This window comes from Carcharhinus amblyrhynchos, chromosome 23, assembly GCF_965287045.1.
Source record: "Carcharhinus amblyrhynchos chromosome 23, sCarAmb.v2.hapA, whole genome shotgun sequence".
In the NCBI taxonomy this organism is placed as follows: Eukaryota; Metazoa; Chordata; class Chondrichthyes; order Carcharhiniformes; family Carcharhinidae; genus Carcharhinus; species Carcharhinus amblyrhynchos.
In genome coordinates this window covers 32,054,684-32,068,045 of record NC_137346.1, presented here as the reverse complement: position 1 = coordinate 32,068,045, position 13,362 = coordinate 32,054,684, and the positions used below count along the sequence as shown (strand labels likewise).

At 42.1% G+C, this 13,362-nt stretch overlaps 1 protein-coding gene across 1 annotated transcript in view; it reads right to left on the bottom strand.

Annotated features, from left to right (window-relative positions):
* The window catches only part of LOC145357429 (eosinophil peroxidase-like), a 35,039-nt gene extending 22,189 nt beyond the window's left edge, over positions 1-12,850 (bottom strand). Inside the window, exons 1-5 of the mRNA XM_080210757.1 lie at positions 12,760-12,850; positions 9,190-9,365; positions 7,530-7,662; positions 2,692-2,821; positions 949-1,155 (exon numbers count right to left, since the gene is read on the bottom strand). Coding sequence (XP_080066883.1) covers positions 949-1,155; positions 2,692-2,821; positions 7,530-7,662; positions 9,190-9,365; positions 12,760-12,794 — 681 coding nt within the window. The 5' untranslated portion in view covers positions 12,795-12,850. The remainder of the gene's footprint in view (positions 1-948; positions 1,156-2,691; positions 2,822-7,529; positions 7,663-9,189; positions 9,366-12,759) is intronic.
* Between the last annotated feature and the right edge of the window lie 512 nt (positions 12,851-13,362).

Sequence of the window (13,362 nt, the reverse complement as noted above, 5' to 3'; positions counted from 1 at the left end):
GTGGCATCACTGGTTCGTGGAAGCTGTCAGGCATGTCTGAAGGGACAGTTGCACATCACTGAAGAAGGGAAGGGAGCGAAGAGTAAATTCTTGAGATTTTGTAAAGTGAGCAGAAAGTAAAACCATTCATGGAGATGCTCTGGCTACAGTCAAATGGAAAGAAGTCGACAAAGCATGTGTCGAGGTAAACAAGCAAGAGCAATCACACTAAATGGCACAACAACAGAAAGGCCTTGCAGGAGAATGCAACAATACCCAAACAGGCACCGGATTGCGGCACCTAGGGGATTTTCACAGTGACTTCATGGCAGTGTTAATGGAAACCTACTTGTGATATTAGTAATTTTTTAAAAAATATCAAACAAGGAGAGATAGTTTGCCAGAGACAAAGTTCATCAGGATGTCAATTTGCACTTGGGCAGTGACAATCGTGATTCTGAAATGGGAGGGGAGACACAATGATTGGGGGCAGCACTGTGGCACAGTGGTTAGCATTGCTGCCTCACAGCATCAGGGACCCAGGTTCAATTCCCAGCTTAGGTGGCTGTCTGTACAGTCTGCATGTTCGCCCCGTGTCTGCATGGGTTCCTCCGGATGCTCCAGTTTCCTCCCACAGTTCGAAAGACCTGCTGGTTAGGTGCATTGGCCATGCTAAATTCTCCCTCAGAGTAGCCAAACAGGCACCAGTGTGTGGCGACTAGGGGATTTTCACAGTAACTTCATCACAGTGTTAATGTAAGCCTTACTTGAGATATGAATCAATAAACTTAAGCTTAAAAACTTAAAACTTAATAATTCTCAAATAGGTTTGAGATGTGAACTACACAGGAAGACTATTAGAAATCAACTGCTTTAATGATGGAAATTGGACTGCTTTTCCCCTATTTTGTGAAATCCTCCTGGCTGCCCAGTAATAATGTCACTGCATGAAGTACGAAGTGTCCTTACCCTGATGGGAAAACATGGACTTCTCCTTGCACACGTTTGATCACAGTTAATGCCATTGTTGAATGTCTGGGTGCTGCCTGATTGAGGTGCCAGATCCAGGTCATGGTCAAGCCATTGGCCCCATTGTACAAAGATATGAGTGTGCTCCAGATCCAAGGGGACAAGCTGGTTGGCCACCTGTAGGATCTGGTTCGATACTTTGCGTACCTGAGAAAGGAAGAGAAATAAGTGAAAATGTGAAACCCGCTTGAGTCATCTCCTAGTCAGTGCAGTGCCTGTCTCTGTAAACTACCGGATACAATTCCTGTGAAAGTGCCAGGACTCACTAACTGGAAAATTAAACCTATCACCTCACTGGAGTATCTGGGATTAGAAGCTTCTGGTGTTAATGTTTAGTTGACAGTAACAGAAGAGTAAGGAGGCAGAGGTGTGAGGGTAATGGCACCATTCAGCCACTAGGGTCAACTGTGGCAGCACCAGTCAAACTTGGAAAATGGACATGGGGCAAAAACATGAGCTGCCTGGTATTGGTTGGGTGAGACTGTGTGAAACTCAATTCACTGATTCATATCAGACCTGCACATAACCATGTATCTGCAGTAACCAGATAAAATTGCAACCTAATTTCCTCACTTGCAGCATCAAGGCTGTTCAGGTATATTACAAGGACACCATACCTCAAGTATGTGTATGTGGGTCCCCAAACCATGAATGATTCATTCATGAGATGGCAGCAAAGATATATCTTCACCATCCACTGTTGACTAATGCATATTCTTCAGATTGAAAAACCTCCATAGAAAAATGATTTAGAGATGACAGAAATTGAAGGGTCACATTAAAGAAGAAAGAAGCACAACATATACATCAGACTGGATGTTAATAAGTAGTTCTGCATCATGAAGCTAAATTGTTTTGCAAATGAATCTGTTGTGGGATGTTTTGTGGTGCAGTGGGAAGTATTCCTGCCTCTGAGTCAGAAACTCTGGATTCGACCCCACTTGTGATGGCCATGGAAAGTGCATTCATAACTTAGCCAAGCAAGTGAACTGTCAACCTGCAAATCTTTCCAATATACCTACGGCAGGCAGCGAGAACAGGAGTCCTCTGGTCAGCCAGAACACAGAGAAGACAATAGTGAACCACTGGCAAGCATAACCATGGACAATGGTGACCAATGCCCTCTTAGGACATGGTACCTGAAAAGAGGGAGAATACTCTGTGGTTTTGGAAGATGAGAGTGTTGAGATTTTGAATTGAATCCTGAAGGTAGAATGGGTAGGAAGAAGATTATTCCAAGTGATTGTTCTGGGCAAACAGTAAATGTGGAACCACCAGATGGGCAACTTCTTCAAGCACTCAGTCTTCAGCCATCCACTTGACTCTTGGTGCTGATAGGTGTTGCTTTCTGGATAGATTTCTTTAAGAAAGCATCCATTTCCAGGTGATGGACAAAGTCATGGAAAAATCAGCCCTATAGTTCCCACACTAACAGCTTTCCAAGTCTGGTGTTCACTACAGGAGGATGATCGGCAGCCTGGAAAATAAGGTATGTTGTCTATAGGAACATTTGCTTTCATCAATTGTTTAGTTTAATTTTCCACCTCTATTTCATATTACATTAGTTGTTTCTTACACCTAGGCTCACTGATAGAAGGTCATTTGGAAATGGGAAGGTTTTTTTTCCTTTTAAGGGATGAATACATTGAGCTAATCATTTGCCTTAGAGAGGATTGAACTTACCAGTGGCAAAGGAAACCCTGAATATAATCGGCTCCTGGTCCATCCCTTTGGAAGTGAATATCCATCCTCATATTCAGCTGGGAGCCAGCGGGCAAATGCATGATTAGCTGCTCCCAGATGAGGATTCTTCCTGGAAATAAACAAAAAACTGGTCAGTTTATTTCAACTCTTACTGACTCAAAGACCAACATGGGACTGCCCTTTGTACTGACCCAAGACCAACATGGGACTGCCCTTTGTACTGACCCAAAGACCAATGTGGGACTGCCCTTTGTACTGTCCCAAAGACCAATGTGGGACTGCCCTTTGTACTGACCCAAGACCAATGTGGGACTGCCCTTTGTACTGACCCAAGACCAACATGGGACTGCCCTTTGTACTGACCCAAAGACCAATGTGGGACTGCCCTTTGTACTGACCCAAAGACCAATGTGGGACTGCCCTTTGTACTGACCCAAAGACCAATGTGGGATTGCCTTTTGTATTGACCCAAAGACCAACACAGGACTGCCCTTTGTACTGACCCAAAGACCAACACAGGACAGCCCTTTGTACTGACCCAAAGACCAACACAGGACTGCCCTTTGTACTGACCCAAAGACCAACACGGGACTGCCCTTTGTACTGGCCCAAAGACCAACACAGGACTGCCCTTTGTACTGACCCAAGACCAACACAGGACTGCCCTTTGTACTGACCCAAAGACCAACGTGGGACTGCCCTTTGTACTGACCCAAAGACCAATGTGGGACTGCCCTTTGTACTGACCCAAAGACCAATGTGGGACTGCCCTTTGTACTGACCCAAAGACCAATGTGGGACTGCCCTTTGTATTGACCCAAAGACCAATGTGGGACTGCCCTTTGTACTGACCCAAAGACCAATGTGGGACTGCCCTTTGTACTGACCCAAAGACCAATGCAGGATTGCCTTTGAACCCTTGACTTACTACAGGATCCGACAGGGTTTCCCTTCTAATCTCCACTGATTCAAGAACCTGTCAGGACTCCCCTTCCAGCCCAGCTCTCTGTTTAACCTGCACAGATGTGGTCTTCCACTTCTTAATAACTCCTATCCATTGTGCAGGAATACCTTCCTAATCTCTACTGACCCCACGACCTCTATAAGACAAAACTCCCACTTATGTCAACAGACGGAATGAGATAGCAAGCACTGATTTTTTTTAACACAGCAGGCAGGTTTTTTTCAAATATTTGAAGGGTGGGTGCCACCTAAAAGAGTTTTTCCTCATGTCACCATTGCTTTGTTTGTCATTCACCTTGTCTGTGCCCTCTAGCTCACCATCCTTCCATCAGCAGGAAAAAATTCTCCCTGTCTACTCTATCAGCCGTCTAGCCCAGCTTTGATTGTGCAGGCAGACTTAATGCTGACCCTAAAGAACCATTGTTGAATCTGTACACAGACTTCATCTGGAATTTTTTTTCTCACTTAAATCATCTTCTGTCAAATTTTGCCTTAATTTGTTATATCTTGTAAAGCAGTTTGTAGCAAATACTTCATCCAGATGCATCCTGATTTTGAACACCTCTATCAAATCCCCTTTCAACCTTCCGTAATCCTAGAAGAACAACCCCAGCTCCTACAGTCTATGCTAAAGTTCCTCAACCCTGGGACTGTTCTTAGGAATCTTTTCTGTCTTCACATCCTTCCTATACTGTAGTACCCAGAATTGAATGCAATAATCCAATTGAGACCAGACTAGTTTTTTATCCAGGTTTATCATTACTTATCTGCTTTTGTATTTTCTGCCCATATTGATAGAGATTAGGATGCCATATGCCTTATTAATTGTGCTCTCAACTTGCGTCCATCACTAATCTCCCATCCATTGACTCTTCCTACACTTCCCGTTGCCTCAGAAAAGCAGCAAGCATAAGCAAGGACTCCACAGTCCCTGGACATACTCTCTTTCACCATCTTCCGTTGGGAAAATGATACAGAAGTCTGAGGGCACGTACCAACTGACACAAGAGCAGTTTCTTTCCTGCTGCCATTAGACTGTTGAATGGACCTACCTCATAACAAGTTGACCTTTCTCTACACCCGAGCTATGACTGTAACACTATATTCTGCACTTTCTCCTTTGTTACCCATGAACAGTATGTTTTGTCTGTGCGCAAGAAACAATACTTTTCACTGTATACCAATGCATGTGACAATAATAAATCAAATCAAATGAACTCATTCTGCAATCTTCAATAATATATGCACAGAAATCCTTCAGGCTGCTCCTGCATGCTCTTTAGTTTTGTATCCATTATTTTATATTGTCTCTCCATGCTCTTCCTACCAAAACAAATCATTTCACACTTGTCTCAAATTTCATCTGGAATTTGCCCACACATTCCATCACGCTATGTCCTTCAGAAATTCTACACTATCCTCCTCATGGTTCACCATGCTTCTGAATTTTGTGCTATCTACAAATATTGCAATTGTGTCCAAAGTCTAGACATTAATATATGCCTAACACTGACCTCCAGAGAACCCACTATAAACCCTCCTCCAATCCAAAGGTTCACCACTACTCTTTGTTTCCTGTCATTCAGCCAATCTCATATCCACTTTGTTACTTTTCCTTTTATTCCACAATCTCTAACTTCACCCACAAATCAGTTGTCATCAAAGATCTTTTGGAAATCGATATAGACGACATTACCCACCTTACACTCATGCTCTCTCTGTTACCTAATCAAAAAACTGAAACAAATCAGTTAAAGATGATTTTCCCTTGATGTGATGATGCTGGATTTTTTTAATGAACCCACATTCGCCCAAATGACTGTTAACTTTGCCCCGAATTATCATTTCTAACAGCTTCCCCATCACTCAGATTAAAGTGACTGGTCTAAAATCGCTGGCCCTAGCCTACACCATTTTTATGAACAAAGCTGTAATATTTGCAATCCTCCCGTCCTCTGGCACCATCTCCGTATCTAAGGAGGATTGGAAAATAATGACAGAGTCTCTGTAATTTCCACACTGTAATTACCCTTAAGTATCATTGGATGCAACTGCTCTGGCGACTGATCAAGTTTAAGTAGAGGAAGCCTGTCTAAAACCTTCTCCTGTGTCTAAAAGGTTGCCAAGATTTTCACCTCCACTACTCTTCCTGGAAGTTTACTTCCCAAGTATAAAGAAGAATTCATTGATGACAGTACCAAATTCACTCTTGACTGACTTGAATCAGTGTCTCCTTGCCCGATTCTCACAATTTAATTTCAAGTTTTATTATCCTATAATTATTTGGAAGATACTTTTCCATTGTCTTGAATATCTTGTTTGATTTTATAAGGTCACTTCTCGATGCCTCCTTCAAAAGCCAAACAGACCAGGTCTCCCCAATCCTTTATTATAAATCAATCCTCTGGCACAAAACAATTCTCTTTTCTGCACTGCCTCCAGTACTTAAAGTCTCCCCTGTCCCTTGGCAATCAGAACTGGTTGTAGTTCTCCAGGAGTGGCACTGTACAGCTTGAGCAGCATTTCTTTAACTGGTACTCTGCTGTTTGGCTATTTGGTTGAAAGGGTGACATGGTGGCTCAGTGGCTGGCACTGCTGCCTCACAGTGCCAGGGATCCAAGTTTGATACTATCCTTGGACGACTGTGTGGAGTTTGCACGTTCTCCCTATGTCTGTGTGGGTTTTCCCCAGACACTCTGGTTTCCTTTCACAGTCCAAAGAAGTGCGGGTTAGATTGATTGGCCATTCCCCTTACTGTCCAAAGATGTGTAGGTTAGGGGGCATTAGTAGGATAATGGGGTTACGATTCTCTGCTGGCGAGATAGTGCAGGTTGAGGGGCCAAATGGCCTCCTTCTGTACTGTAGGGAATTTGATATTCTACTAACCTGGCTGATTGTTGCTCTGCCTTGAGTGGACATGTTAAACATTCAGGTTCAAGGTTTCCTTTCTGGTTTCACCTTGGACTATTCTAACACTATTCATGGAGTACATTTCATTCTATGTTCAATAATTCACCTTTATTGGCATCAGATTTTATCTGCTATTGTTCTGCCCACTGAAGTATTTGACTACTTCTTTCGGTAATTTCTAAGATGCATTCCTGTGATTCCAAAGTCTGGTATCATCTGCAAATGGATCCAGGCACTGAAACACATATTGAAGTCAAGCTTCAATATAAATGAGGTGATAATCAGGATAAAAGGGTGAAAAACAAATAAAGATTACTTCATTAAACTTAAAGCTCTAAAGATCCTGAATAAGGAATTATTTGGAGTAGGATACACTGAGAAAGGGTTATGTCATTCTGAGCTGTTCGAGGGAGAATTGTTGCTTCTGATTCAAATTAAACTTTGATTCAGATTCTAGATGACGTTAGTCTGAATCAAAATTCACTGTGAATTAGAAACAATACTTCTTGCATCAGCAAACCCTCAAACAACTCAAAATAACATACATACTTCAATAAGCACTCACTGCATTTTAGTCCAGCTAATTTCTTACCCACTTAAAGAGTTTAAGTTCTATTAAGTAGTTTTTATTTGTTTTCAACCCTAGTCCCACATCCATGAATACCATCTCATTTACGTTGATGTCTGATGAACTATCTGGTTGGATGTGGCCTCGGGCCTGGTCAGTAGTGTACGATGAGCATAGTTCAGTTCCATAATCACATGCTGTACTTTCCTACTCCTGAAAGTCCAAATTTTGGTTTCAAAAACAATCCTGATGGTAAAATTTTTGCTTTGAATAAAAACCACATTTCATCAGAGTTTTGATGTTTGATGAATTAACCCAAGCCCGTGTTTCGGGAAATTGAATCCGATTTCAACTTGTCAGTTTAATCATATTATACCTGTTGTTGCAATCAGAGGTGATGGTCCTGTATCGATTTGACCAACAGTTGTCCTCACATATTCTGGGCAAGGATGTCACTGAGCAACCTGAGATCTGCCATATAGTGAGAAGGTCTCTCTCTGTTAATAGATCTGCAAGATACACATGGTCATGAGAAAATTGCAATCTGTGGAGATTCCTAACAAGGTTCCTATAATAAATCAAACTCCAAATTGAATGTGACTGTTCTGTCCCATGTTGATTACCGTACATGTTATATATTGTTTAATTGATGCAAGTTGGTAAATTTATCATCTGACAACAGTCTAATATGATTCATGCTCCCATCACTGAATATATTTCTCCTAGAATCATCGAATCGCTACAGTGCAGAAGGAGGCCATTCAGCCCATCGAGTCTGTACCAATCACAATCTCACTCAAGCCTTATTCCTGTAACCTCACATCTTAACCCTGCTAATCCCCTGACACTAGGGTCAATTTAACATGGCCAATCAACCTAACCTGCACATCTTTGGACTGTGGGAGGAAATCAGAGCACCCAGAGGAGACCCATGTAGACATGGGGAGAATGTGCAAACTCCAAACAGGCAGTGATCTGAGACCGGAACTGAACCCAGGTCCCTGGCGCTGTGAGGCAGCAGTGCCGGTCTATTGAGAACATTTCAGTTGCGCTGGGGCTGGGTTTGTCTTGTCTATGTTTGGAAATAATATTTCGATCCTTCGATTTCTGGATTGTTGGAGACAAACCCACCGAAGTGTGCAAACGGAACGTTTTGGAATCCCAACACAATAACTCTGTGGGAGTTGTCAGGGAAGTTTGAACGTTTGTGGGCAATTCCACTACTGCCCAGGAAACTTTAGGCAGAAAAATCCTAGTCTAACTCCCAGGTAACAATTCAATAGAACCCTACCTCCCAAACATCACCTCCCCACCAACCTCAACATCCCGACCTGATTTGACCCAAGCATTCAATTTCCTCCTGACCCTAATCCATCCTTGACTCCCTGCCATCTTTCTGACCCAACCTTACCATCTTACCCAGCTGCCACCCTGCTCCTTTCCCCATCCTATTCACTTACCTGTCCTACCCCTGTACTCACTTGCCTTACCCACCCTATATCCCCTTTTCCAACCCACCCTAGCCCCATATCCACCTTACCCCTTTACCTACTTACCTTCTTTCTGTAGCTATTCAAAGAAGCTTTGGGATACTTAAACTCTTTATTTAGCTGAATATGGGCAACTACTAATGCAAAAAGGGGTGCATTATGCACTTTATGTTTCTGGGGTTTCCTGCACTGAGTGAGGTTGGAAGGGTCTTCCTCAGAATGCCCAGAAAAATCGGAGGAAGGCAAGTGGATATTTTTTGTCTGTTCATGCTCGAAAACTGGGGGTCTTGATCCCAAGTGCAAGCTTTGAGCCTGTGTGTTTTCAGTGAAGGAAATTCCCAACCAAAAAAAGTGAGGAACAGACTATCCCTGGACAGGGAATATTTGCCAGTGTAGGAAGCACTACCATCTTATATCCAGCAGCCAGCTGATGAGGGCAACAATGGCAGCCCCTCTCAATCCATTACCCGGTGAGATCAGAATATCACAGTGGGAGGAATCACTTGCAAAATTAGGCTCTGCTGCCAAGTCTCTTATCAAACTGACCTGTTGCATTGAATAAGCATCTGTGGGTTTTACTGACATTGCGTTGGATGAGTGTCAGTGCAGTTTCCAAGTACTCTGCTGATCTCACTGCTGTTCTGGTCTCTGCCATGGGCTGCTTGAAATAGGCTAGGAGGTCAGTTGAGGTAAAGGACCTTTTAGAGAGCTTCAGTTTGTGACTGCAATAAAGAGGGCAACACATTTCAATTGTCAAAAAACAGTTCACAGACAAAACAACAGATAGCAGATAATAAAACATCACACAGCCGATAACCACAGCTTTTTAAATAAAGACTAATATTTCAAGGTGTTCCACACAGATATGAAGAATGAAATAAAGATGCCACAACAAATATTAGTTAACAGATAACAACAGACCCTGAAGTATTTATGGAAAAGGGCATTTTTGTCAAAGCTTTTCATCTTGCACTCGTCAGGACATTCACAAGAATACAATGCAAGGGACATCAGCAAATATATACTGAAATGAGAAAGAGAGAGCTGATTGTTTGACAAGCAGCCTCTGATCGTTTGAGGCATTGCAATGGAAAATGTACAAGTTGATGGTGACTGACTGTTAACTGCCAAGAATTGCTTAAAATTTAAACCAGGCAACTTGACTCTGATTGGTCAAGCTGTTGCCCTGAGGAATGAACCAATGAATGGCTATCCCTTATTTTGTTTCGCTGAAACAGGCACAAATGTGTGTAAATGTACTTTCTGCCTGCAAAGAACAGGTCTCTGTGTTTTGAAGTATGTAGCTTCCAGTACATGCAAACAGACCACACTGCAAGCCTGACTAATAATAAATTGGTTGTCAGCATAATCATTCACACACTGAGGATTAATTAGCAAATGTTCTTCCAACACACCTCATGTTGAACATTGTGTTTTAAGTTTTACAAGAATGGGATGGTTGGATACATTCTGTACCTTGCTCGTTGCAGGAAGTGGAACGGACAGGGTGTTTGATATGATTCACCAGTCTTTAATAACAGCTCACAAGATATAGTAATTATCAAGGAGGAAGGTCCTTTGGTCCATCCATGCTGAATGATTTAAAAGCTCCCCCTTTGCTTTGCAATATACATTTGGTTATCAAGTAATGACAGGGCTTTCATCACTACCTTACTTTCCAATGCAATGCGTGGGTTGATTTTTTTTTGTCAGAGGATTATCAGTCCTAAATTTATTTCTTTAAAGTTTAAATCTTGTGAGACCTACTCTCACAAGTTAATTTCACGTAAGATTCTAGATCTAAATTTCCTGCTAATAATTTAAGGCATAAGATCATGCCTCCAATGCCTCCGTTCAAGATTGGAAAATCCAAATATCTTCAGTCTTTCCTCACAGGATCCTAATACTGAGGAGGTATCCCGTGGCTCCTCTCCCAGCATTGTTGGATATCTTCCCTGTGTCTCAGTGACCAGCAATGAATACAATATCCACAGTTAGCAAAGCTAACCAGATCATGACTTTGACTTGCGTTCTATTTTAACTGTATAGTTTCACGTTCTATTGGCTTTGTTGATTGTCCCTCTGCGTTGGCTGACTTCTATTCTGCTAAGACTCCAAAGTGTTTTTCAACTTTAACTTCAAACTTAGTCAAATTGTTAGTTGTGTAGTAAAACTTCCATTTCTATATATCTGTGATAAATTTAATCTGCTATTTTTCTGACTATTTCCATGTTTTGTTCAACTCATGCTGTCATTTCTGAGCTGCTTTCTCCAGTTCTGTTCTAGTTTAGTAACACTTGCACATTTGACCAATTTGCAATGGCTTTTTTTGGAGTGCAAATAATATAAATTAACTGAAACAAAATTCCCAACACCAGTCCCTGGGTGTCCTGTTGAGTACGTCCCCTCAGCACATAACAGCGCAAATGCAACATCTAAAAGACATCAGTTCACAGAACAGGAAGAAAAATAGTTCACAAATAGCATCACAGAAATCAAGCAACATAATGTTGCAGATAATGGAAAAGAACACATAACAAATCATGGAAAGTGATAATTAACAATACATCATTCATCAAATTACAGAGAGAAAGAAGCACATCAGGCCAATCAGTAGATAACCGATGGCAGATAGCACAATAGATGACAGATAAGGATACAAGTGCAGGTAGACAACAGATCATAAATTGCAGATGATATATTACATAACAGATAGAAATTCACAGATAACATGACAGAACAAAGATCAGAAACCAAATAAGATAACAAATCACAGACATTAGATTACATAGCAGATAGTTTGACTCATTCCTATGCACCAGGTAATCGTGGATTCCAGTTGTCAGGCTTGATAATTCATTACAGCACTGAAAGATTGTTACATTGTTGGGAGATCCATCTCCTACATCAACTTAAACTATGCTTCCTAATTGCACCCTGGCACTTGGCCAGAAGACCAATTATAAGCTGCCCAGTTCTTCCTAAATCCCCATCTATTGCAATCCAGCCAAAACACCTCTGCATTCCTTCCCAGTCTCCAGCTCCCTAACAAATTCAAGCTCTGTTGATTGCTGCCATGGGTAATATGGTCAGACTGAAAACTCCAACCAATATTGGGTGGCACAGTAGCACAATGGTTAGCACTACTGCTTCATAGCATCAGGAACCTGGGTTCGATTCCCAGGGTCTGTCTGTGTGGAGTTTGCACATTCTCCTTGTGTCTGCGTGGGTTTCCTCCGGGTGCTCCGGTTTCCTCCGACAGTCCAAAAATGTGCGGGCTAGGTTGATTGGCCATGCTAAAATTGCTCCTTAGTGTTCTGAGATGCATAGGTTAGAAGGATAGGTGGGATTGTGGTCGGTGCAGACTCCATGGGCCAAATGGCCTCTTTCTGCATTGTAGGGATTCTATGATTCTATCAAACAGTGGAATAGATCTTAAAGCATAGCAACACAGCTAAAGGCAGTATACCTTCAAAGCAGCACACCCCATAAAACATCTTAAAGCACCTTATGAGGAGAAACTGGGTAGACTGGGGCTATACTCATTGGAATTCAGGGGAATGAGAGGAAATCTTGTAGAAACATATAAAATTATCAAGGGAATAGTTAGGATAGAAGCCAGTTTCCACTGGCTGGTGAAATTAGAACTAGGGGACACAGCCTCAAAGTAAGGGGGAGCAGATTTAGAATTGAGTTGAAGAGGAACTTCTTCTCCCAAAGGGTTGTGAATCTGTGAAATTCCTTGCTCAGTGAAACAGTTGAGGCTATCTCTTTGCATGGTTTTAAGACAAAGATAAATAGGTTTTTGAACAGTAAAGGAATTAAGAGTTATGGTGAGTGGGCGGGTAAGTAGGACTGAGTCCACAGATATATCAGCCATGATCTTATAGAATGGCAGAGTTGGATCAAGGGGCCAGATGGCCTACTCCTTCTCCTAGTTCTTATGTTTTTATGTAAAGAGAAATATACCAGAAAGTTTGAACCTTCAGTTCTAAGCCTCCTCTTCATCCACAAGCAACACCATTGAATTTAACTAAGGCACTTAAATATTAATATTAGTTTGCTTAGTGCAATTGGATCCAGTCTGACACCAGTGTTACTGAAATAATTACTCACCCATTTCTGGTCCTTTTATATGCTCTGTCCACCATTTTGATAGCTGTTTCTACCGAGCTGTATACAAATCGACTGCCCAGGGCTTCCTCTGAATCTGTACACACAGTCACACAGTCAACTGGGAAACACAATTATCAAAAAACTCCAATAGCAGACGAATAGGAAATGGAATCCTGGGGGAAACCACAGCAGTTTGGTGGAGTTAGTACTGCAATAGGTTGGGGAAGGATATAACTTTGAGGTTGAAGCAGGATTTATTTTCTGACAACTGGTAGTGGCAAGTCACCCCAGGAATAAAACCATTCCTGGAGTAAACATTGGGAAAGTTGCTGTGTGTAGAGCAGAGACTGGGAGTATGATAATTCCTGGAGCTGAGGACAAAAATGAAACTATTTTTGGAGCAGAGGCCATGAGTGAGCTGGCGTGGTGGCACAGTGGTTAGCCCTGCTGCCTCACAGCACCAGGGACCTGGGTTCAACTCCTGGCATGGGTCACTGCCTGTGTGGAATCTGCATGTTCTCCCCGTGTCTGTGTGGGTTTCTTCTGGGTGCTCTGGTTTCCTCCCACACCCCAAAGATGTGCAGGTTAGATTGATTGGCGATA